Source organism: Echiichthys vipera, assembly GCF_963691815.1.
Source record: "Echiichthys vipera genome assembly, chromosome: 9".
Taxonomy (NCBI): domain Eukaryota; kingdom Metazoa; phylum Chordata; class Actinopteri; order Perciformes; family Trachinidae; genus Echiichthys; species Echiichthys vipera.
The window spans coordinates 9228914-9256048 of NC_139834.1; the positions used below are offsets into that span (position 1 = coordinate 9228914).

The following is a 27135-nucleotide window of genomic DNA, read 5'->3' on the forward strand; positions in this document are numbered from 1 at the left end:
AGTAAACACATTTTGTGCTACAGAAGAGAAGACGAGCCTCTAGTGTATGTGTCTACACATGTGAGTTGGCTGTAGTGTGTGTATGTGTTCATGTGTGAGTGTTTGCGTGCATGCTGTGTGCAGTCCTGCATGTGTCATTGTGGCTGGGAGGGCTGCTCCCAGGACAGCGGTGCATTAATCATGGGTTTTATAGGGTGGCTGGGTGTGACTCCCTCCTGCCGGCCCCGCGTTGACATCACATGTGGTCCTCCAGGAGAAGGACAGAGATTTGTCCTTAGTTTGGGCTTGGTGGTGTGATTTTGTCTTGGGAAAGAAATTTCTTTTCTCAAGGTCAGAATGGCTGCCTTGTAGTTCAATTTGCAAATTCGAAGTATTCCATCAGATTTGACTTAATGAGTAACACAAGCATGTGATCACACTACATGCCCGCACATGTGTTTAAGGGTCAATACTCAGCAGTGATTCTGTAATGATGGTTTCCTTGCCAAGGTCACTGTGAATCAATTATGATGGCAGACCATTGATCATCTGAGTGCTCCGTCTTTACAATGGTGATAGAAAGACTTTAAGACTTTCACAGTGCCTCATTAATGTTTCATTCTGTCCTCATTGATCCGTTCATAAGAAAGAGGGCCTGGTTAAATGTCTCATCGTGCTCTTCATACCGAAGGGCACATTTTGGTTTGTGGGTGGATGCTCTGTTGACCTGCCTCTGACTTTACATCAAGTAACACTGTAACTGAAAAGGTCACTTGTTAATAGCTATTATCAATTAATGTTAGAATTACAGCTGTTAACTCTTTTTAAGATTATACATAACTAGTGGTGGATTGTAACCAAGTCCACTAAAGTACTGTTTGAGGTTCTCCACCACATTTATTTGATAACTTTAGTTAGTCAGATTATTAATACAAAACAAAAATGAACTAGTAAATGATGATGTATTATTATAGATTAAGCTAGCCAGTAGTATATAAGGTAATACAAATAGCTCCACCTTTATCAGCTGCAACACATACAGTGCAGATATCATTATAATAACCCCCCCCCCCCCCCCCATTTTTCTTTAATTACTTCATTTACAATTATTTACAGCTTTTACTATATGTTGTCTCATTGTACCTTAATTGTCTACCTATGTTATATGTTATTTAATTACCTAGTTATTTACTGTGACTATGTCTGACATGGGTTGTTGGGAGGGATAGTGGGATTCATGTTGGGGCTTTTTTTACTTTTAAGCAGACGCTCTGACGCAGGATGTAACTGATGTACTTTTTTTTTGCCCGTCTGCAAAAATTGAATAAAGAAATTTGGGGGGAAAAAAACCCATTATAATATATCTAACATAGGCCATTCTGCATAATGAACACTTTTACTTTTGGTACTTTAAAGGTCCCATATTGTAAAAAGTGAGATGTACATGTCTTTTTGTTATTATTATAAAACAGGCCAAAGTGCTATAGTATATAAATACTGCAGTAAGTATCATAATGCTCCATCCACAGAAATGCACACAGCCCATATTCAGAAACCGTCAGGACTTCTGTACGGTTGTGATGTCACAACTACACTATATATAGGTAGAAAGTGCAGCTACAGTGCTGTTACAGTCACTCCCCGGCTGCAGTGAATGTGCAGAGACAGAAGACCCAGAAACACTGACCAATCAGGGCACACTGGGCTTAGACAGGAAAAGACTGGCGCTAAAACTGTTTCAGACAGAAGATGATGCAGGCAAATTCAGACAGTATGAGAAAAAAAATGTGTTTTTTCAACATTAAAGCATGTAAACATGTTCTAGTAGAAACCAAAAATGCAAGTATGAGCACAATATGGGACTTTTAGTATATTTCTATGTTAAACACTTGTAAGATTTTGAATGCAGGACTTTTCCTTGAAACAGTGTATTTCTACTCCTTGGTATTGCTACTTTTAGATCATAGTGCTTCTACCACGACTGTTTATAACTTAAAATACAACCAGAATAGACCCACGAGGTAACCTTTCATTGGACTATTTCTATATCATTTATCAAACTGTAATGCTTGGTCTATTTATAGTTTGAGTTGTTTTATTTAAACACTAAATCTAAGATTCATGACCCCCCAATGAGAGGGAAAAGCTGTGATTAATTGTTGTGTCATCCACGTTAGATCTGGCAGTATTTCTATCCGTGTGGCTTTGATGTATGACTATTTCCTGTTGTCTCCCTCTCCCAGGTACAACCAGGCAGCCCAGAGATGGGGAGATCTCAGGCGTAGACTACAACTTCGTCTCCATTGAGGAGTTCTTCTCCTTGGAGGAGTCGGGGGCACTGCTTGAGAGTGGAAAGTTCAAAGGTGAGGTCGACCCTACCAGCGCCTCTAAGGTTCAATAATTAATGAGACAGTTGTCCCCAATTAAAAAACACATCTTTTTACTCTTGCCTGTAGTGCTATTTGTGAATCTAGGTTGTTTTTGTGAGTTGCCCAGTTGGAGATAAGATGGAAGAGCAATGTCTCTTTCCAGACATCATGACCAGGTTACTCAAGATACTAACTACACCTGCAAACGTATCACAGCGCAGAAGGAAGGATACTCATGGACATGTTAAACATCTCTTATCTATTTTGTTTGACACGGAACAAAAAACTAAAGTGACAAGTTTGAGTTTCAGAGTTGCTGCTCTATTTCTTGGCCGAGGGCAGTGACTTCTTGGGAGTCTCTACTGGTTGCCTGGCAACCTCAGGGCGATTAAAAAGACAGTGATTGGAGGTGGATTTACATTTGGACAGAGCCGATGTAGCTGTTCTAAGTAAAGAAATTCAATGGCAGTTTTGCTGTTGTGAGGAATGAGGTTAACATTGTTCATATTAGGACAGTCAGTTACAGTCTCTTTATGCATATTAATGCCATCATGTGTTGCTCGGCTCGTATCTAACCCGCAGAACCCCCCGTAAGGGTCAGAGTGCTGCCTCTGATTAAAAGGCCTCCATACATTAGCATCCATAATTTATAAGAGTTTAATGGGAGCTATAAATGTCAACCTCACTTGCTTTCCGTGTGACATTGACAGACACATGGCTACAGCAAAGCAATCAGGTGTATCATCAGCATTGTAGCCTGCAGAAACTGCAGTAAATGGTGCCGGCTGGTGACCTTGTTGTGGAGTTCAGTAATCTAATGTTTCCCCTCAACTCATTTGGATCTCCATGAGCCAAATGGAGGGGTTGGAGGTAAAAAAAAGCTGCTGGAGCAGATGGCTAGAGCTGAGAATATGGGATACATACAGTAGATGATCTCAGGGGAGACATAATGCACATACATACAGGCATGTATGTGCCGTTTGTGTGCTACTAAATATCTGAATATGAAATCTTTTATTCCATATGGGATTGGAACTCAGTAACATGTTAAAGCAGACTGTGTGCTGATACGAACTACCTTAAGATTTATGTCTTGTCAGTAGATTTAATTTACAGCACAGGGAAGTCCCACCCAATTTTACAGTTTCATTGCAATTCTGTTTTCCAAGTCAAAACGCCTTTCTCCTGTCCTTTTCTGTCTCAGGGAATTACTACGGCACACCTCGGCCCGTTCACATCAGTGCAGATAGCCCTCCCATCACCTACCAGGAGCACCGCAACCTGCTCAGAAACTTCCGCACACGCAGCAAATCGCTCAGCAACCTGGAGAAGGCTGCAGAGGACGGAGAGAACAGCGAGGACGACTCTGGCCTGTCAGGCAAGTGTTGCTAAATCTGGTCTATGTGACAGTATGTGTGAGCAAGGTCATGCATGTAAAGATGAGTATTACATTCACTGGGGCCCCTATCTTTAAAAAAGTTTTTCAGACACATTGACGGTGTAAAACATATCTGTTAAGCCCTACACAGTCGCCAGTAGCTAAATACTGCATTGTCCCTCTATCTATAGCTCCAGTCCCAAATTAATCAATCATTAGCACGATTAGTATGCTCTAAAGTCTCAGTTGGGCTGTGGCCTCATTGATTGCTGGATCACTTCCAAAGGAAGGTCAGGCTGCCTTAGGTCGAGCAGGCTAGATGATAAGCAGATAGGTGAGGGAAAGTCATGGGACAAGAAGGCAGAAAGTGTTTGACTCTAGAATAGCCAGCACAGGACCATTATACATTTTTTCCTCTTATGGGGCAAAAACTTGTTCTGTCTTAGATGTAATGAATGACTCGTTGAACCAGACATGGTCTATTACGTTAGAAGGCTTAAAAGGCTTATTAATCCCCAGTGGTGGTACTCATACTTTATTTAAGTAAAAGTAGCATGAGAAGAGTCCCTACACATAAAAGGAAGCACCAACAATGTAGTTAGTGAACCCTGAGTTTATTAAAGAGTGTGTTTGTAGACTTACCAACTGGCCCCTGGTACCAGCTCCTCTCATCGTAAAGTCCATTCAAGTGGATTACCAAAGTCAATCCAAAAGGAAGGAGCCCATTGGTGCTTCGTTTTATGTGTAGGGACTCTTCTCGTGCTGCTGCAGAGGTTTGGTGTTATTTTGAGCAGTATTGGTGGTTAAAAAAGCTGTTTTAATGCCTTCACTTTGCTTACCCGAGCTAATCAGTGTTAGCCACGTCCGACTGTTAGTGACTCTGCCGCATTTCTCTGTTTAAAAAAACCCTGTCACAATGACTTATTTGATGTATATAATTGCCGAAAAAGACAATGGGATGATTTTGCGCCGGAATTATATTTTAAATGTGCCCTGTGGTAACCTGACTCTCGCCAGATGACTTTTGTTCCGCCTCGCTTCCGTCTTGACTATGCCTAGCTCCACTCAAGCATCTGGATTCGCTCCATAGGAAAGGGATTTCAGGGTACGCAAAAAATGGTCAGGCCAATCTGGGCCGCCAGGCGGGGTTTTTATGTGACGTAGCAGAGAAACGACACACATCGAGGAAGCAGGCGTCAACATAGTTGCTGCTATTTAATCCGTGTTGTCCAGTCTAGCAAATATTTCTTCTTTAAAAGAACACCAGAGAACGGCTCTGAAGGCTTTTGTTGGTGGAAGCGATGTCGGCTGTTCTGTTTGGCTTTTCCCCGCGTCACTCATCAGTGTCACGGGTTGGTTTCCATGTGAGTGGTTGAAGTAGCACGTCAATAAAGATGACGGACAAGTGGTTTATCCAATCATATGCAAGGATTTTTGTAAGTCCAGCCTCCTGAAATCACTTTGCTATGGAGCAATCCCAGATGGATGAGTGAAACAATGAGGAACGAAATTCATCTGGCGAGAGTCAGGTTAGCCCTGTGGTGTTTTCTTGCAAACAAACAAAAGTTAAGTTTACTTTCACTGTTACTTGCCCAAAATAATTGTGTGTAACCTTGAGCTCTAACAAATGGGTTGAATGCATTTCCTTCCTCAAAAAAGTAAGTAAAATGATCTGCAAAATATACTAAATGTATCAAAATAAAATAGTATTTTCTCAAAAAGTGACTGAGGCCTTTATTTGCCTCAACTACTAAATATAACAGGCTGTTTTTTGAAGCAGGCTTGTATTAGAGGCCTATAAGTCATATTTTAGTAAGAAGCCACCCCTTGATCTGCTCCTGTTTACCCTAAGAATACAAACTCAACACTTCCTGTATTAGATTCAAATTAAACAACCAAAATACATCTAAAATGGGAAAAAGGGGCCCCAACACTGCTGCAAGGTATTTTAAAAGGTTATGTTATTTTGTTTGCATTTAATATCTCCAAAGTGTGCAGAAATGATAGCAGTTGAATAAATGTAGTGGAGAAAAAAGAACACTATTTCATTAAATGGCATTGCATAGAATTACAGTACAGTACGAGTACCTCAAAAATTTACTCCACCACTGTTAATCACATCATCCATGCAGGTAAAACCATGAAGGCAGTGTTGAGAGGTCAAAAATAAAGTAGAACAAACAAGCTGAACAGAAGGCGAGTATGACATTAGATGGTTAGGGTAAGGGAGCAAGGCAGCGCCATAGGGTGGTGGTGGTGGAGGCAGGTGGGGAGGCTGAGTGTTAGGAAAGGTGGAGGCAGGGAGCCAGAATGGTACAGCAGATAAGAGAGAGGCAGGCAGAGCGGGAGGTGAGAAACGCAGGCAGGCAGAGCTCCAGATAGTTAGAGAGGGGCTCCAAACAGGCAGGTATTGGGCAGCAGGCAGCCTGGATTCAGGGGGTGAATGCAGGATACAGGCAGGATGGAGTCTGAGGGAGCCATCCAACACCCTGACCTCTGCTGAGTCATCTTCTGAAGTGACTCTGTGTGGGTGGATGGGTTCGGCAGCACTTGTCGAGTACAGCGGGACTCAGGACACCCCATGTCATGTCCTACATCTCTCAGATCCACGCTGGGGCTCACAGCTGAAGGACAGCTACAAGGACAGCTAGGCAAAAAGAAATATGCTTATTTTTCTTCTGCGGGTAGTATAGCATGCATGGTCACACACACACACTGCCTCCTGGGAGAGATGCTGACATCAGGTCTTTTTGCCAGCATCAGGTCGTTACAGTTTGCAGGAGAAACTTTCTCACCTCCTGTCTAAATAATATATCACAGTTCAATTTAGATTTTTAACACTCTTTCTATAATTACAGGAGGCTCTGCAGGTGTCAGCAGCAGTGTCCCTCCCAGCCATAGGTCCCCCGGGCGGCCCCGAGCATCTAGCAGCGGTGGGGATGGTCGCACCATAGAGAACGGGATCATCGGCAGCAGAAGCGGCGCCAGGGTGAGAGGCGTGATGCCCGACCACTGGGAGCAGGCCTTCAGTGACCCCGGAGAGTCTCACTACACAGAGTGAGTGTCTGCCTGTTCTTTCCAAACCTGTTTAAGCTGAGGTAGGCAGTTTTCTGGGTGGGGGGAGGGGTGGGGGGGCAGCTGCCCTCCTCCTGCAGCTCTCCCTGCTCCGTCATAAGCCCCTCCCACCAGACCAGCACTGGCACTTGCTTCATACAGTAACCTGTGCAAGTCATTCATTTAAATTATCCTGATGCCGTTATATGGATATCAATACGCACATATATACAGTATAAACAAAACAAATAATCAGAATAGTAAAATACAATAAGGTACAACATAACCATATTTACACATCATTGTATAGAAAAAAGGGGGAGATGGAGCAGCATGAGAGGACAAAGGAAATTATTATTAGCTTATTAGTTAATCAATTTCAGGTGCTTACAAAGAAAAAAGAGCAATGAGATTAAATGATAAAAAGAAAGTCTAAGAAATTAGTTTTAAGAAGTGACTTGAAAAAAATGCTTCACCAATATTGACTCACTTTTCTTTGCATTTATTTAACTTTTTGAAAAGTCCATCTTCCTTTTTTTGCAGTATAGGTAGTTGTTGCTGCAATAGCAAGAATTTTTTTTCTGCAGGATTTTCGCAACTGAATCATCTCTCTCTCTCTCTCTCTCTCTCTCTCTCTCTCTCTCTCTCTCTCTCTCTCTCCCAGGCTAGATGCTAAGCTAATCTAACTGTCTCTTCATTTTTAATAACTATGAGAGTGGTGTCCATCCTCTCATCTAACTGTCTGCAGGAAAGTGAATGTGTGTGCTTCCCAAAATGTTAAACTATTCATTAAAACACTCTCTGAATACAGCAAAGCCACTATGCAAAGTCTGTCAATGGTAGACATTGCTGTTCTGAGTGTATCCAATGCACATGCGGTCATATTATATCCAGCACTATTATGTTTCTGAAGAGGAAATCTTTTCTTTTGCTTTGTCTCTCCAAGTCGCACCCCAAAGCGGACTAACTGGCAGAGCTCTCGAACCTCAAGCAGGGAAACGGTCTACAAAAATGAATGTGAGCCTCTTTGTTTCTTCCCTTCCCTTCCTGTCTCTCTCTTGCTCTCCTTCTCTGGATGCAATTATTGCGACACTTGTGATACATTTAACTGATGAACCGCCTAAATGAAGATACATAATTGTCAAGAGCGGAAGTAACAGACAGAGGCAGCTTGTTTGAGTTAAATGAGATGGAATGAGCATTTTAGTTGAACGGAGACATGCAAGTGATTAAGGCCTAAAGCTCGGGGATGCTGGCAAAGAGCCAGACTCGCTGCTGTGGCTGGCAGGGTCGACACGTGGATGGCATGTGACTGGCAACTTAATTTCATAATTTGGTCACATGATTCACTGTTATCAAAACGTAGATTATGTCCTTGTTTTTCTGTCTGTCTGACACGGCTGATTGCAAGCTGTAAGGGAGCCATCTGTTATAGCGCTGTGATTCCAGCTTGTCCTAGTAAAGTGCAGTACACTTCTATCACCAGCAGAAGGTGATATAATCTCCACTATGGCCAGAATTACCCAGAATTACCTGCATGTGAAAGGATTATTGTAAAATCTGGTACAAATGGAATCCAAACTGACACTGTCATAATGTACTAGGGTGTTTACATTTATGCAAAAGATTTCTGCTACACTAAGGGCTAAAAATAAGAAGGAAAAAAAATAAAACCTGTAGTAAATTTACTGATGCAAAGTGAGAGTACATAAAAAGACCCAGATTGCAGTGCTGCTGAGTTGAGTCAGTCTAATGGATTATATGTCTGATTTTAAGGAGGTAGACTGTAATGGATTCTGCTTTTAATGCAATCTTTCCACAAAACACTTTAGTTTGCATGCAATTCTATTTATTTATAAGTATTTTTTGTTAAAAGCCATCTGGCGATTGGTGTGCAAGGTCTCTCCCTCTCTTTTCCCTCATTCCTAAAACCTGTCAGTTTGAACCATTTAATCGTATAAACACACAGGACTGAAACTGTTATCACTCCTCTCTTTCTCTGATTTTACTCTGGTGGTATTTTTATTTTTATTTTTTTATCCTTGCTGCCTTGAAGACTTTTACGACTTAGATCTAAGCATCATCATTATCTCATCCTGTCTTTCTGTCGCTGTATATTTTTGGTGGCTACCAGGGTTCACGGACCAGCCTGAGGAGCTCCGGGGTTTCCCGGTTCACACACACTTGACCAAGGGCTCCAGAGGGTTTGGTTTCAATATTGTCGGCGGCAGCAGGCCAAGAGAGTTCCTCCAGGTCTACAGTGTGACTGCAAGTGGACCCTCAGCACTCAAGACAGGTAAAAATACAATGAACCAGGGAAGATTACTGCACACAATACCTACATTCATATTATGTAAGCAATAGTAGAGGAGACTGAGATGATTACGTTTCTTGTGCGACCACTTCCTTCCTGATTTTGGATGTGAAATTTCAAAGCTGTTTGAAGAATCATGCAGAACCAAAATCTATGTTTTGATAAGTAGATTGACTGATGCTGTTGAAGCTTGAATTATGTAACTTGTATAGAGCATGTAGAGTCTCAGGTAAAATGTGAGGCATTTCATCAATGCTCATTTCAAAACACCATACAACAGCTAGCTGAACAATGGCTGACAAGGTTGAGGATTCTATCTTTATTATTCCTTTGTTCAGCATGCCAAGACAGTTGGTGATAAACACAGATAGGAGTGCGTTACACACGTACAAAAATCGGCATCATATGAGACGAGACAGGGAGAGACAGTCTGGTCTGTCCCCCAACAAGGGTTGTCACAATACCACAATTAAAAAATTTGGTATAATGCTAATAAAAAACCCATACTCGTACCTCTTTTAATACCACGGCAAAATGAAAAAGGGACTAGGTATGCAAAATAGGTTAAACAAAATTTGTTTCTTATTTTATTAACAACCTGCAAACAGCGCTGGTTCAGAAAAAGTCACTGATCACACAGTAGATTTTCTTTCCCATTATTTCATCTGTGCAGCCTTTGGATTGAAGGTCTGATGCTATCTACTACTGATCTGATACTATCAAATGTGGATATTGTATCATTTTGAAACACATAGAATTGGAAAGTATCAAAGCATTGATACTTAATAATAATAATCTCACTGTCATGTGATGTTGAGCAGATACTGCAAGAAATGCCCTCCATGGGCCATCAAAGCAGTCAAAAAGTCTTTAATACGCAGCAGGAAGGTGTCTTGACTAGTTACTTAACTTGCAGACTTGTATTTTAGATTGTGTTTCTTTTTATGTGTATTTGATGTAATTGTGCCATTTTTAATGATTTACTGTCATTGTTACAACTTACTGTAACTGTTAGTGGGGCAGGTTGTAAGAATCGACCTCCTTGTATTTGGCATCAATTAATGAAGTTTGTGATATAGCTGAAGACGTTGGAAACATTGCTATTTGTATAGACAAATGCGGGCACTTTGCGTCAACAATTTGAGAGCTCTAACACAAAAAATCTGCGAGTTATAAGTACTGAGACAACAACCGTTACAACCATCCTCGGTCTGCCTTGTACAACATATCTGCAGACTGAGAGCTGTAACTGTGGTTGCTGAAATCTTGCAAAGAGTGGAAACAGAAAATATTTGAATCAGTGACGTGTTAGAACATCTCTCTAGTTCTCCGTCTACACTCTTTGGGATTATACCTCTGGAATTCTCTGATCTCCCAGAGCAAGTGTATACCACAATCAGTCCTTAATCCTCAGGGCTAGCACACAATAATCAAGCTATCATAACACACGCATATGCAACGATACGCATTAACTTCACAAACACACTCACAAATGTCCATACAGGCAGATATTACCACTCTTGGAAGCCACAGCACAAGCTGCCTCAGCAGGGGCTGATCTAGTTCATATCTGTTAATAGGTTTAGAGGGATTAGTTGGTTGGATTAGTCCACACCCACACAAAACACACAGACAGTGCTTCATTGGCACTACTACATTTATCTGCACACTCAAGCATATGAAAATGGTAAAAAAAAAGAAAAAGAAAAGTTGAAGCAGTGGAACATAAAAACAGATGTGTGTGATTTGGCTGCAGGTGATTAAAAAGGCAACTATTATAATGATATCTCTATGTTTTGTTTTTGTGCTTTATTAGCGGACATCCTGGTGTACATCAATGACGTCTGTGTGTTGGGGGTGTCTCACAAAGAGGTGGTAGAGATGCTCAAGTCGGTGCCTGTGGGCCACAGTGTGGATGTTGAGGTTAGTAGAGGGTATCCAATGCTCTACAACCCTGACGGTTGTCCCAAGCAGCCCCCGCCAAGGCCACTGGACAGCGAGGACCCCATCTTACCACCAACCACCACCCAGCCTCAGCCTCTTCACCAACTACCTCGTCTCCAGAAACCCCCTCCCCACACCCAGCACTTTAACTATAACGGGGTCCTCAGTGACGGGAGCTACATGGAACCAGGGGCGACTCTAGACGCCAATGGAAACGCCATGTCTTTCACTACCAGACAGCCACCCTCATACAGGCGCTCCAGCATGAGCAACGCTGCCTCTCCCCCTCCTGTGCGTCCTCCCCGTTCACTGAGAAGTTTAGCCCGGCTGCAGTCGTTCGACCCAACGCTCGCCAGCCAGAGTGATAGCGAAGTTGTTTCTGCCATCGGTTCACACAGGTACACATCTGCACAGGGATTGTACTTTTGAAGTGCATTCATTTGGATTTGTAACACCTTTTTAAAGAGATTCATTGATTGTTGATTGTAGTGATTTGAAAGAGATTTTGAACGGTACTGAATTTAAGTGTAATTTAAATGTATGCCTATAATTTCAAATTCAGTTTTTCCAAGTAAGACGGATCTATCTGAGGTCCAGGGGTGTAGGAAATGAGCTCTGAGACTCAAATTAGATTTAACACAATAGCAACTGAAGGTTTCTGTGGTTGTAGCAAGTCAAGTACATAAGAATCTAATCAAGCTTGAACGTTCATCCATTAATTTAACCTTTCTAGACCTGCAACAGTAATTTATTAGTTATTAGTTATGTTGATAACTAATGAATCGTTTGTGAGGATGTAAGGATGTGATGCTTTTATGTCGTGTACAGGGGGGGATCTAGGATTATGGGAGATCCAATGCTTAGCCCAGAGGGAGGAAAGACGAATGCGCAAAGTTCTGTTTTCTTTAAAAAAATGTATTGCTGATACAGAAAATAGGTGTTAAAACTGATCACTGATCATGATCACTGTGCTTTGGCAAAAACATCCGGGGCTTGAGCCCAAGTAGCCATGCCCTAACCCTGCCTCTGGTCAGTCAATAATCAATGAAATATCTTCCTTTTTTTTGACATATTGGGCTTCCCCCCTAGGGAAAGCTTGGAAAAGGGTGTTTACTTACATTTTCACTCAATTCCTAGATGCCTCTGAGATCATGATTATGTCCTCTGATCCCACAGACACTTAACAATTGAGCAAAGATAGCCTAATACTACTGTTTGACATACTTTAGATGACACCTCATACATTTAAAAAAAATGTCTGTCCTAAGGTATTTCTTAGTTTTTAACGCTTGGAAAGTGGAGGGAAAAAAACAGTAAATTTCCCCCTAAACTACCTCTGAATCTTTTTAACTAAATCACAGACATTTAGGCAATTTTATGTGATCTTCTTTGATAACTAATGTAATAATTCTCACTTCTATTCACTAACCTGCAACAGTTAGAAAACCTGTGGAATAAAACCACTCATCAAGAAAGTAACTGGCCTATTTATTGATGATTGAAATATCATTAGTTGCAGTGCGGAACATTTCAGAACCAGAATATGTGTCTAAACAAAGACCTACGTTGATTTTGACTCCTTACATTCCTTTCCCTCAGGGCATCAATGATCCGTAACCACAACAATAACTCCCTCTCAACGCCCCCTCATCCTTATCATTACGGCACGTCCAAATCGTCTGAGAGTGACCTCTCCACCTGCACGTTGTCAGGGTCTCGGCTGCCTCTGCCTCAGTCACCGAGGAGGCCCTCGTCTTCCCCCGGCGGGCCCCACAGCGCTCACTCCCACCTCTTCAGACCACAACCCAAACACCTCAGATTTCCTCCCAGCCCTGACAGCCCCAACCACCACCACCATCACCACAACCAACGTGGCCTCAATGGTTTCCATAGCAACACCAGCCCCACTGCGAGTCCCAGCAGCATGTCCTCTCCTGGAGCGATGAGTGTAGGCAGTGGACTCGGTAGCTTCAGCGGAGGGGAGTTGGTTCCGGTGGCCTTGGCCCAGACCGAAGGAGAGCGAGGACTCGGCTTCAGCGTGACAGCTGGCGGCCCGGGAGGCAGGATGACTATAGTGAAAAGAGTCTGGGACAGGAAGCAGTGCAACTCCCTGCAGCCAGGGGATGCTATTGTCAAAATCAACGGAGCAGATGTACAGAGTCTTAGTTTTGCACAGGTAATGTGAACTAAAGACCATTCAAAACTGATGGCTTAAAACAGTGATTTCTACAAAGTAATTTCTGCTTCCTGCCTCTTGTTATGGGGTGCATGAGGTGTAATCAGTTCACTCAAAACATGATTTCCCCCTCTCAGATGGTAATTACATATTAAATAATTACAGTTTTGAGTAAAATAGTTCCTTTTATTCTTATTTCCTTCATAATAATTCATCCCTCTGTCCTTACGTTGAGGACCACTTAAGAATCAATCAGACTAAGAGATGAACACCGCCTTAAAAGGTGTGGACTCTGCCCAATGAGCAAGTCATAATATATTAATATGTTTGTTGACAGGTACAAACAGTTCTCCAGGAACACACCAAACAGGCAGAAGTCATCTTGTTGATTTACAGAGGAGGTAAATGTTTCACATCAGTGATTTTAGCAACAAATATTCACTGTGGTTGAATTCACCCCACATTTTCTCTCTTATTATCAGGCATCTATCATTCAACCATCTCTCCCGGCTCCCGGAGACTCCCTCCGCCTCTGCTGCGTCCCCCTCCACCACCTGTTGGTTCGGACAACTCCTCCGTGCTCCCAGAAGCTCTGCCTGTGCCCCGTACCTCCATCAGCACCCCTCCCTCCCCAGCCCAGATGCGCTCCTCGCTGGTCCAGAGCACCAGTTTCCTGGAGTCGATTCCAGTGACCCTGACCATGGAACCCAAAGACTGGATCAACACGGGCCTGGAGGATGAGGCAGACGGTGTCACGGGGCCCAACTCGGGTCTGGATGGGCAGGGTGGGGAACAAACTCGGCCGCTCCGAGGGTTCGATGTGGAGCTGAGGAGAAAGCCAGGAGAGGGCTTCGGGTTCGTCATCGCCTCTCAGGATGTGGAGAACGGCAAAGGTGAGAGCCAACTACATAGTGACAAATCATATTGTGCATCATATAAATCAAGCTCAATGGGATAGTTCAGATTTTTTCAAGTGGGATTGTATGAGTTACTTATCCACAGTCAGTGTATTTCCTGCTGTAGTTGGCTGTGTGGAAGGCCCCAGTTTGGAGAGGCAGACAGGAAGAGAGGCACAGAAGCTAAGAATTGTACTGTTGTGGATGGGGGCAGCAGTTAATTGTATACATACACCTAAAAAAATGTTTAAGTGTACGCGATGTTAAGAACTTATCTAACAACACAACACACTAACTATGGAGAAGTACCTCATACAACCCCACTTGAAACGATCTGAACTCTACCTTTAAGGATAATACATGTTTTGGTTTGTAAAACTGTATTTTTTGTATAAAGAAGTAGAAGTAGACGGGCATTATGCAGCCTTAGTCTGACTTTTCTGGCCCAGTAGAAACATTTGGTTACCTGCCCGGGGAAACAGACTTATTTTGGATGCCCTTGTGGACAGATGCACCATTAGGTAATTACAGATTAAACACTGGTCACCATGGCCACATGCCACCAGATGAGTCACGATGCTTCAACAACCCTTTTCATCTAAAGTATTTTTTCCCCAGGTTTCGTCTTATTTGCATTGTTGAAGGAAATCCGTTTTGGCATCCACTATTGTCACAGACTGGTTTATCACTGAAGTTCTTTTTTGGCTAAAGTTGTGGAAACTTTCCTCTTAGCCTGATAAAATATAAAACATGACTTGACAGAAAATATCTGGCAATTTACAGCTTTTACATCTGCAAATGCGTTTCCCGCTGCTTGCTAGGCTAAAGAAAGATGACTCATTGATTATGAATTGTACATGAAGTTACATGCGTCATAACACATCCCTTCTTCTCACCATTTGCAAGTGTATTTTAATTGCAGTGTTTCGTCTGCCAATGTTCAACCTCATGTCTAGAGATTCTCTCTATGCCTCTGTGTTCTGAGAATCAAGAGTTAAAGGCTGAATCTCACATCTTTGCTTCTAATAACATCATCAACAGCAGGAAAGCTGCAGTTAAACACTTTCACATGGAAAGAGGATGCTGAATAACTTAAAAGGTTAAAACCAAACCCCAGCTACAGCGATTTCCTGGTTGATCCAATATAGAGCAGTTTCTCATTGAGCCCCGTGTTAAACAGGCCGTTTTCACAGCATAATTAAACCTGTTTAAGGCCTGGTACAAAAAAACATTCTAGTCTGTATGTTTATGTCATATCTCCATGACAATACTGAGGGGGGTGAATTTTTTTGGACCAGTCTAGTTTTCATTTTATTGGAGGTTAAAGTTTATGAATAATTAGGGGCGTGGCCTCTTGAGTGACAGTTAGCCGCTGGCCCTCACTTCCCATCAGAGGATTACGTCAGCCAAATGGACCTATGTCCGTTGTCCCCCCAACATCACATCAATGCCCTTTTTTGGTAAGCGGAAATTAGGTAGAGTCAAAGTCTGACAAGATGGCGACTCCTGTAGGCGAGTACGATTGGATCGAAGTGGAGAGAACCAACCCAGGCCGAGAGGCTGCGTCCATATTTTATATAGTCTATGGTTAAAACCTGCCAATACACTAGCTAGCAGAAAACATAATTACTCAAGTGTGTATTTTCTGTCTATTTTCATGAAAAGTTTAATGCAAATGTTAGGTATTTTTACAGGGGGTTATGTACTTGGCAGTCCCTTCCTGAAGTCTTAGCTTGTTGCCTGGTAACCTCACGGTATAACAAGAATCCAGAAAATCAATGTTCCTGGCAAAAAAAGAAAAAAGTCCAGCACATAACCCCCTATGAAACTACAATCTGTCATTTTAACATTGATCTACTCACCTAACTGTCAGCAAGAACTTGAATAAGCTTATTTCCCCAAATGTCAAAATGATTCCCTAAAGGGTAGACGCTACAGGTGATTAGGGTAACATTTTAAACTAATAGATATCACCATGAAACTTCCCCAGGTTATTACTAGGCATATGACACATGTCTTTTGTATTACACGTTTTCTGAAAAACTATGTTTATATATTCAAATGAGGCAGAAACAGGTTTTACAGAGGGGTATTTTGGATATCTCTTTATATCACTCCATAAATCAGAAAATGCTGGCAACAGCCTTTTAAAAAAATAAATTTTTGTCAAGTTTTAGGGTTAAAATGTTGTATAAATCAGGTTATGAATAATATATGAACAAACCCCTCTGTGGATAAAAGATAAGCAGAAAGTTTGGTTTATGTAAGTGCTGCTGAAGTTTATATTTCTGGCACAAGAGTGAGAAAAAACTCATGATTTTAAAGATATGTATTCACCATGAAACTTGCCCAGTTCATTACTTACGTTAAGACAAATAATTTTTGTGATACAAGTTTTCTGAAATGTTCAAGGATTCAAAGATTCAAGGTTCAGTTTGTGTTTAAATGTGCAACTAAGGCATTATATAATGATAACTTTAGATGAATTTCAGAGAAACATACAGACCCACATAGAAGAAGTTTAGTTAAATAAACACCATGCATTTTAGTTGTTTTCTTTCCACTAGTCTGATGAAGGACTTTAGCAAAATAGCGTGTCCCCACTTAAGAAGATACCAGGTTATTTACATTTACAGATAGCAGTGCTCTTTCTAATTCAATTGTCTGCAGCAAAACGACCTTTTGTTAAAAGTATCACCTCACTAGTGTCCCACTCAGTGTTTCTCTATCTGCTGTGACCTGACAGGACATTGAGGCTTGTGTATGTTCAGTCTGCAGCGGACATATCCTGCCATGATTAGCTTTTAGAATAGTGCTTTATGAATAAATGGTTAACTGAAGCATCACCATGATGTATTACCCTTGCTCTCCTCTTGTGTTGCGTTTGCTGCCCTGTGTTCCGGTTTGGTGCAGTTCAATTTGCTTTATGGCCCGAGCGAACGCATTTATGTTTTCATGGTGAGATAAAGGTTGCAGGTGCACCTGTCTCTGCAGCATAGAGACCCTCCCTCCCTCCTCAACCTCCACAGCGTCCACATTCTCACTCCTGTCACAGAAAGAAGTCCCCTCTGTCTCTCCAAAGCTGACTGTATCCTCTATCATTTCCTCTTCCCATCTCTCTCTTCCTCCTTCCTCTTACTCTTTCTCTCCATCGTTTGTATCTCCCTCATAGGCTCCCGCCCACTCTCTCCCTCTCTCTCCCTCTCACACCCCTTTACTCTGCAGTAAAAGCGTCCAGTCTGGTATTTCAAAAGATTAAAACTCCCCCCTCCTCTCTATCTATCTCTCCCTCCTCCTCCCACCTCCGCTCTCTGAATGCTCAAGAGTAATGCCACACTGAACACTTCCCTCGCAGAGGAGCAACAGAGGGGGACATCACACCTGTGTCTTAGTTGACCGTTACATGTGAATCTCAACCCCTCCAAGCTGCCTAACAAGGAATTTAGGATTTTTTTTGTTTGTTTTTGTTTTCTGCGCATGCTAATCAAAGAGCCATGCTGGAGAGACTACAGTCTGCTTTGAAAACTGTGAAGGAGTCTAAACGTAATTATTCGCTCCACTTCTTGTTGTCATGTTTACTTCAGAGGAAAAAAGGGAGGGTTTGGTGCAGTGTTTCACATTCAGCTGTGTACAAGAGCTAGAGGTTATAATTCTGTGTTGCACGCTAAAGTTTGCACCGTCAGATGTTGACTTTGGCAGTGTGAAAGTTAGATTCACAGGCTCACATGTTCTGGATGTTAGATAGTTGATGAAACTGATGCTGTTGCAGTATGTATTGTGGTTATTTTACAGATGATGATTGCAGCAGACGCAACAGATGAAAAGGGAATTTACAGTTTTTTTAACCCAGCCAGGCTTAAAGCAGCGCATGATGTGATGTGATGCGGTAACGGTCTGTGCATTAGAGCCATTAGTGAGCTACAGGGACAGCAAAATGACTGGATTTAACGGATGGTATTAGCAGTGCTGAGTTCACCATTAACCCCCCTGTAGACACACACTACTTGTATGAATGATGCTGCTAAAGATCAACAGCGCTCTCCTCGGTTTCCCGGTGTTTACTGGGCATCTGCAGGCTGCTGTGGGGATGTCTGCACCGGGCTGATGCATCTGAGCTGCAGAGGGGGACTTTTACGATGGCGGGGAGGTGGGGGCTGCTCCCACTCCTGAGCAGTGATCAGTGCAGAGCGTCAGAGGCTGGCTGCTGGGTATACTGCAGTGGGATTACTCTGGACAGGAGAACACAGAGAGCCAGAGGAAAAGACACTATAAAGCTGTGTGTGTGTGTGTGTGTGTGTGTGTGTGTGTGTGTGTGTGTGTGTGTGTGTGTGTGTGTGTGTGTGTGTGTGTGTGTGTGTGTGTGTGTGTGTGTGTGTGTGTGTGTGTGTGTGTGTGTGTGTGTGTGTGTGTGTGTGTGTGTGTGTGTGTGTGTGTGTGTGTGTGTGTGTGTGTGTGTGTGTGTGTGTGTGTGTGTGTGTGTGTGTGTGTGTGTGTGTACGTGTACATCTGTCCCAATCCCTCAGAGTGTGAGTCACTCTGTATGTGTGTGAGCGTGGGGCTGTTGCATGTGTATTCATGCATTTGGCGACGGCTGATGTTGGACCGATGTATTATGCACGATAAGAAGACTATTTGCAAAGCTGCCTGGGCTTTGATTTGACCTGATTTGCTGTTTCTGCCTGGGTCACCCAGATTAGGCCCAGATTGGAGATGTGTCCCTGGACTGGACTGAATTATAGGCTGTACCTTTTAGCAGGATCCAAGTGTAGGTCGAATGTGACATACACTTCATACCAGATTCCTAGTAGACGAAGGCTGTGGTTATGCACTTGAATGAGATTCTCAAAATGTTTATGCTGCCTGATGGGTTACATAAGGCCACTGGCAAGACTCCAGAGGTGCCAGCTGTCACCAAAGCGCAGCATAACCTCACAGTGGGGTCAGGGAGGGAGCAATACCGCGATACTGAAAGATAGAATTAGAAGTTAGCAGACAGAGACGGACAGTCCAGATAAAAACTGTAAGAAGCTTTTTAGTTAGTGCAGGAGATTAATGAAAGCAAATTTATTTTCAAGCTGCTCAATAGTTTTCTCATGAACCTCAGACGCTGACCGGAGTTGAGCTTAATTGGGAGTGATCTCTTTGTACGGAAGATAAGAATAATTGAGTTCCTGATACATGCAGCTAATTGTCCCTCCTCACATTGTACGTTTACGTTAAATCAGAGGTTCAGTTGAATCCATGCGACCACGGCTACACTCTCCTGTGTATAATACTCTCCAGGAGTCCTGTGTGGTGAGTTTGAGCAGCGTAGGGACTGCAAGACAGAGGCCAGAGTTTTCCCCCACAGAGGAGAAAGACCAGCTGAAAGAACGAAATATTGCTGCGTTTGTTTTTATGCGTTTTGTATGTCAGAGGCATATCAATGCAGACAGACTGCAAGCTTGTGGATCTGAGAAGAGCTGAGGATCCCTGATGCTCTATAAACCGAAGTGTAAATATCTAAAGTCTGTTGTTATGAGCGGTTTGACAGATTCAGGACATAAAAAAATATTGCTGGAAAGCTTGTGCTCCATCACAGTTTGTTCTTGACGAGGAAGACAAATCATTGAGCAGAGAAACACAGTTCCTGGTGTGTCAGCGGATGGAGAGATGGGTTGATAGATGGGAAGATGAGGGAGCAGAGGAGAATGTTTCAAGGAGACAGTGGGGGAGGTGTAAAGGACGCCTTCTGTGGGAAGTCATTTATAAAGTTCACCCCTGCCAAAACGGATCCAAAGCTTAATTACGGCTTGTTTTAGGAATTCTGGCAAATGCAGCGGTGAAATAAATCTTCCTGCTTTTAAATTTAACTACATTTGACCCCACTTATTATTATTCACCGCCTTCTGTTAAAAGGAAAGTTTTGATGGTGTTTCAACTGTAACCTCAAGCAACGACAAAGTCATGTAAGTGAGTAGAAACTGTGATGTTTTTTGTCCTCCCTTCAGCGGCTTCACTTCTCCCTCACCGGTTTGTGACGGTCCGCCGAGGCAGCCCGGCAGCCAAGAGTGGTCAGATCCGGCCAGGAGATCGATTAGAGGCAGTAGAGGGACGATCGGTGGTGACTCTGCCTCATCGGGAGCTTGCTCAGATCCTTCGTCGAGCGGGAAACACTCTGCGTCTCACCATTGTCCCCCGTCCCAGCACCTGTGAGCACAGACACTATAGTATCCAGGATATAACCTACAGCCAGGTTCTTGACTCATCTAACTTCAATCATCATCTTTTTTCAGATTCTTCAAGCCTTTCAGAAACCACTGAGTATGACCCCGGTCACAGAAGCAGAAAGGGTCAGAGGTCGCGTCCAAAGGTGAGGGCAGCACCATGATTAATAACGTGAATTGACGGGACATTTGCTGTGGCCCATCTTGTGTATATTATTCCCTGCTGTGATGATAATCTGTCCTCCCTCTCTGCTCTGCCTGCACTCGTCTCCCAGCGTGACTCCAGGTATTACAGCGTAGACCTTGACCGTGGCCACTCAGGCTTCGGCTTCAGCCTCCGAGGGGGCAGCGAGTACAACATGGGCCTCTATGTGCTGGGACTGATGGAGGGGGGGCCGGCTTCACGGAGCCTGAAAATGCAGGTGTGTCTGATTGCTGTGTACGTTTCAAGATTTGTCTACATGTGTATAAAACTCTTTCTATTCTTTAACTGCTATCCTGTCTCTTTGAGTGTACCATCTTCTCGATATTATTATTATTATTATTATTTTTACTATTATTTGCACTAAGGTTGTCAAAAGTATCGAAACTTTGATACTTCCTCAATAGCACGTTTAAAATGATACGATATTCACATTTTATAGTAAATACTATAGAAAATACCAAAACTATGAAAAAAACAGAAATCCCTGAAAACCTTTTGCTCACTAACATTACATATGGTGGTTTGATCATATCGACAGTGACTTTGCAGCAGAGGCGAAATTATATCTGCTGAACATCAGCATGTTAGCATTGTAATTATGATCATAGGGCCATGCTAGTGTGAGCATTTAACATTTAGTGCAGCCTCACAGCATGACATCAAGTAATTTACATAAGTAACCACAATACAGTCGGCTATATCACAGTAGGAAGAGCACAGGTCTTAGTTAATAAGTTGGTCATTTATTTCTTAAAGCATCATGCACCAAAAGCTGCTCACGACAAACATAACAAAGAAGAACAACATGGTGAGAATGTAAGAAATAAATATAGTATGCCTCAACGGCGATTGCTCTAAGACTGCAAGGGAAGCTCAGCTTCTACTGACTTTAGTGGGGAAGAGTAGAGGGGGTTGTTCTACTGCAGCCAAACTAGACGCTCATTGGATAAATGCCGGGCTTTGTCCCGCCCATCGGACGCTCAGCGCCTCTGGGGGTCTATGGGGCAGTGGGCTGGCCCGGACGCTTGGCTTCTGCATGACGATTGGATGAGCTGTCTGAGGCGGAATCCTTTTTTGATTGACAGCTAAATGAACGAATCAGCGATCTTGAAGAATAAACATCCACCGTAGCATTTTCAGTTTTTCATTCCGTTGTTCTGACTGATCCGGAGACTTTACAGATCCCCAGAGACTTTGTCTTGTTTGGAGACTCTGTTCTGTCAGTGGCAGCTGCGGAGCTTCTCCCCCCATCACTCACACTCACACTCACAATCAAAGGCGGTCACACTTCACGGTAGCCTGGCGCAGCAGCTCCAGCTGGGCCAAGGCCGTTTAAGCAGCCTAGCTCTGCTGGCCATTGAGAGGACACTGGTCAAGCCCCTGGAAAACAAGGTCACAGATCATTTTCTCGAAAAAGAATGAAGGGTAGAAATTTACATATAAATAAACAAACACATTTATGAAAGACCAGCAGCTCCAACTGGCCTCCATGTATGTCAAACAAAGTCAAACGATTTCAAAGCAAATATAAACAGAGTCCTCCTCCTTCAGCATTATAGAACATAACACATCTGAAGCACAGACTGTTCCTTTAACACATCAAACATGAAGCGCCCTCCTACGCTAATGTAGGCATCCAACACAAACTGACTTTGTCTGTACTCCATGCCAGTTTTTTCAAAAAAGGGGGTTGATTGCCAATTAAGTAAAGATGATATTATTTGAAAAAAGTAAGAAAGCACCTTTATTTTGCATTAAATTAATGCAAAATCATGTAGAAATGTGTTTTTAAGAGTTGTTTTTTCAGTGAATGTTGTCTGGAATGCAGTTATTGACAGCCTACCCAACCCACAGACAATTTGAGGAAAAAAGTATTTTCTGATTAAGAAAAATAAAGGGTGCATACACTACGGCCACAATTCTTTTTTCCCACAATATTTCTGGCAGAGTAGACCCTCCATTTATTGGTTCTTAGGGTCAAATTTAACAGAAAAAACACAAATAAAAAAATATGGCAGACTATGTCTGGTTCAACCCATTTTATCCAGCTTTTGAGACATTGGCTCCCCGACTACTTCATACAAGAAAACATAGAGAAATAGAAACAGAAAATAAATAGGACATCCTGCAGACATTTGAAGGAAAAGCCTGTGTCTAATATTGTAATAAACTGAACAACAGAACGGTAATAGTTTAGACTTCTCCCAGATCACACAAGTGACATTTTCTATTCTCGTCTGCAATTGATTGGAAGTGTCGACAATCAGACAATCATTTAATTTTGGTTTACCCAAAACATCTGTTGACTATTTCTATTCATCATTTTCAAAAAGTATTGTTTAAGTTTGAACACTTAGTGGTCGACCAATATGGGTTTTTTAATGGCTGATATATGCAGAAGAGTCTGCAGGCGCTTTTTGTTGATCAGCCTTGTGAGCACAGGTATCAGACGGTACTGATTATCTCAAAATGGCATAAATTAATTGGCCAATTTTGCAAGCTTTCTTGCCCATAAGTAGTTCTTTCAAAAACCCTGCCCCCTGCAGGTAAGGTCAGGCCCCAATCGGGTTTGGGGAGAGACTCAAAGCTCTACTTCACATGGCTCCCATCTCATTTTACCACAATCTACAAGTGTACTGCCTCAGTTTCAGGGTCCCGGTGTTGTGCATGCTGGCTCACACTGTCATGGGGGTGTTAATGTTATTAATAACACCTTTGGCTTTCCTGCCATGATAAGTTAAACTGTTTGCTGTAGCTCAGCTACTTTTTCCTAATTTAAATCGCAGAATGTTCTGTTATTTTAATGAGATAACAGATGTGGTGTTAAAAGTAACGTTGTGGATGTTGTGTTTGTGGCTGCAGGTCAGTGATCAGCTTGTGGAGATAAACGGGGACAGTACGGCGGGGATGACCCACAGCCAGGCGGTGGAACAGATCCGCAGAGGAGGTCACCGCATCCACCTGGTCCTCAAGAGGGGAAACGGCTACGTGCCTGACTATGGTGAGAGGATTTAGGAATATTTCAGGGATGTTTTCTTCACAGGGAAAATGATCAACATGGAAATATATGAGACTTAGAATATAAGAAATTGAAAAACGTGCAATGTCGTGTCTTTTGCATGTGATGAATTTGTCTCAGGTGTGTTTCTTATTCTTTACCTGTGGGACTGATTCTAACTAACATACTTTCTACCTTTTTACTCTTTTTTCCATTTTGGTGTTTCCCACCTTTTAACCCATCAAATCCCTTTTAATTTGAATGTTTCCCACTGGATTTGGTTTTCCTTTTCTTCCAAACATCTCTCCTTTCTCCTTCACCTCCCTTCGTTCCTTCTCTCTCTCAGTGGAGCTCTCCAGTTTGTCTCTATGTATGACCAACTCCAAGCTAGGCGAGCCTTGCTTCTATGTCATTGGACGGACAGAGAATACGCGGTTGGTAATGGTTCCTGTTAGTTCTCCCATTTTCTGTCTCTCTACATTCTTCTACGTAGTCACCACTGCTGATACCTTACAGCCTGTGTGTCGGACCTTCCCATTATAAGATCATCTTTATTATCATCTTAAGTAATGGTGTAGACATTTACAATATTAAACTGATTTCTTGCTCAGTGTAGTTTCTCCATGAAACTACTTCTGAACAGGCTGTTTGTCAACACCCTGCATTATTTAACAGAAAGAATGGTACACACTATTTTGGAGTATATTTCTAATCAGATGTGTGTTGTATTTCTATTGAAGGGTTATCTGATGATTGCACGAAATAGAAAAAGCAGCTGTTGCTACACAAGCTGATCTAACGCACTAACAAAAATAACAGAAGAGAAACACTTTCTGAATTCCAGAGCTCTTTGATAAAAGATTAAATAATGCTCTCTGCATGAGATTGCTTTTCCTCTCTTTTACCTGCCTATTCAATCTGTTTTTCTCCTTCTCTCTCCACCTCCCTCTCTCCATGTAACTTGTGTCCAGGCCGTGAGCACAGAAAAATCCCCCCCTCCCTCCTGCATCACCCCAAGGAGCAGGGTTTGGCTGCAGTAGAGTCCACCGGGCGGAAGGGGCACGGCTCCAAGCAAAAGAGGAGAAGCAGGTCTGCTGATGGTCGCGAGACAGAGAAAGAGAAAGAGACGAGAAGAAGCAGAAGAAGACATGGCTCGTATGGGGGGCGCTCTGGTTTACAAAGCCCCATCTCTGAGCGTGGAGAGAGGTCTCGGGAAACCAGGGACAAGAAGAGGAGGAGGAGGAGAAAAAAAGAATCTCAGAGTTTACCCAGAGATGCCCTCAGGAATTATGATAGTGACACAGAAATGGGGACAGTGAGAGGAAGGAAAAGGGAGAGAGGGAGGAGCAAAAGCAGGAAGAGGAAAAGCAGAAGTGAGGAGAGGGTGAAGAAGTCAGAGGGTGAAGAGCCTGAGGAGGCAGTGGAAAGCAGAGAGAGGAAAAATAGAAGTGAGGAGAGGGCAATGAACGCAGAAGGTGAAGAGCCTGAGGTGGTAGAAGTACAGCAAGAGGTACCTGCTGTTGAGGAAAACGTGGAAGAAAGGGTGGAGGAGAGAGTCAGTTTAGAGAGAGAAGAGAGTGAAGAGGATGTTATCTTACCCATTCCAAGTCCCACCCAAAAGCTTCCCAGACCCAAACAAAACTGGGAGGTGGAGTACAATGAAAACTGGGACATGGCAGCAGAGTACAGGGAACTGAGGAAAGAGGAGGAGCAGGATCAAGAGCAGGACGGACGTTGGGATGATGACAGGGGTGAAAGTAGAGAGACAGACCCGAATGAGGTTCAGAAAGACGACGATGCACAGAGCTGGCGCGTTGAGAGGCCTTTACCAAGCGACGCTGTGATAGATCCGGTGTCACAGAGAAAGCCCTTCTCCTTCCTCACCTCTACACTGTCCTTAGAGCAGCTGGGGGACAATGAGTCAGAGTCTGGAGGCAGCCAATCTGACAGCAGTGTCTCTGCTGCCAGCATCTCAGGCCTCTCTCTGGTCGGGCGCAGGGTCAAGGTGCTCCCGGGTCCTTGGCTCACACCCAGCCAGCAGAGGGTGGCTCAAGCCATGGAGGGGAAGAGGAGCCCCGGGGAAGCGGACAGTGCAGGGAGGAGGGAGAAGCACCGTCTCTTGACTTTTAACAGGAAGTAGAGCATGCAGCCGCTGAATGATACAGTATCAGATTCTGTCAGTCTCACACCGTTAGACCGTGACTTGTTTTTCTGCAGCAGCTACCCACACTACCAACATCTTCTCTCAGTCACTTATATATCTACAGTAGTGTGAAGTCATATTCTTTGTGCCTTTTACAGATGACCTCTGGCTGATGTTAAATGTCTATCACAACTTGTAAATGACACCAACGTGGTAAAGTCATGTCTGTTCTGCTGGTGAATCAACATAATCTTTTTTCTGAGGCACCGTTGCCCTCATTATGCTTCCCTACTCTTTACGTTCACACATTGGTTTAATCTACTGGTTCCCAACCTGGGTGTCCTGACCCCGACCAGGGGTGACCAAAGCTCCACAGGAGTCGCAAGGCTTATATATATATATATATATATATATATATATATAGTTGACCCATTTATTGAATTATTTTATAAACTTTAATTATAAGAGCATGATAAAGACCTTAACACAAGCTATATTCCCTCTCTGGTGCAATATTCACAGGAAATAATCTACACAAAAATCCTCCAAATCGCTCCTTTTACTCAAACATCCTTAAGTTAACTGTACAATTTAAAGTTGTACTCCTTAAAAATTGCGATACATTGTTTATAGCAGCCTCTGTGGTGGTAAGATGTTACTGCAGCCCTCAAAGCAATTTCAGTCAATAGCAACTGGACTTGGTTTTTTGTTGCTTTTGACTGAAATTGCTTTGAGGATAACGATGACCTGGACAAATGAGAACATTCACAGGCTTATGTAACTGCAGGCGAGCCTGTTTTTTCCGTCACGTTCATGGTCACTATGTATGTTGACTATTTTTTTTAATTTCTTTTTTTTTCTGCTCTTTTGTAAACTTTAAACTTTATTGACATACATGTTACCTTCTTAAATACACACACACACACACACACACACACACACACACATCCAAATGGACTGCTTTATAGTGTCTTTTCCTCTGGCACACACACATGTTCCTATTATACTTCTGTCCTTAATAAAAGCCTGACTCAGAAGTTGGAAGTTTCCAATTTCCTATTACAAATGAATGCAATCACCATTGTTTTAACTCGCTCTTTGATATATAGTAACTTAATAGACAATTAAATAGATGAAAACGGAGTACATCTTTAACAGTTGTTCTGTACTGTTATTGTTACGCATTGCATATGATATGAAATATCCATAAAATATGTCACTTAGCCATGGATCATCAGTTTACTCAATGATAGAAAAGGGGTCCCTTAAGGAAAAAAGGTTGGGAACCATTGGTTTAACCTACTTCCCATCTCTCACTCACCTCTCTGCATCTCTGTTGTCACGCTACTTTACCAGAGTAATCCTCTCTGAATTCACTCCCCCTACTGTACAAACACTGCATAGACATTCACTTATACCTCATGAAGACACTGAGCAATAATAATGCGACTGTCGAGATGTCAGTCATCTATC

At 42.7% G+C, this 27135-nt stretch overlaps 1 protein-coding gene across 1 annotated transcript in view; it reads left to right on the forward strand.

The window, feature by feature from the left end:
• Positions 1–25778, forward strand: part of magixb (MAGI family member, X-linked b) — a gene marked incomplete at its 5' end in the record, with an annotated part of 44351 nt that extends 18573 nt beyond the window's left edge. Inside the window, 14 exons of the mRNA XM_083920490.1 lie at positions 2223–2342; positions 3553–3726; positions 6585–6783; positions 7727–7797; positions 8915–9076; positions 10911–11436; positions 12638–13214; positions 13552–13615; positions 13697–14107; positions 20101–20301; positions 20386–20462; positions 20592–20738; positions 23384–23522; positions 24491–25778. Of these exons, the coding sequence (XP_083776616.1) occupies positions 2223–2342; positions 3553–3726; positions 6585–6783; positions 7727–7797; positions 8915–9076; positions 10911–11436; positions 12638–13214; positions 13552–13615; positions 13697–14107; positions 20101–20301; positions 20386–20462; positions 20592–20738; positions 23384–23522; positions 24491–25659 (4037 nt within the window). The 3' untranslated portion in view covers positions 25660–25778. The remainder of the gene's footprint in view (positions 1–2222; positions 2343–3552; positions 3727–6584; positions 6784–7726; positions 7798–8914; positions 9077–10910; positions 11437–12637; positions 13215–13551; positions 13616–13696; positions 14108–20100; positions 20302–20385; positions 20463–20591; positions 20739–23383; positions 23523–24490) is intronic.
• Positions 25779–27135: the final 1357 nt, after the last annotated feature.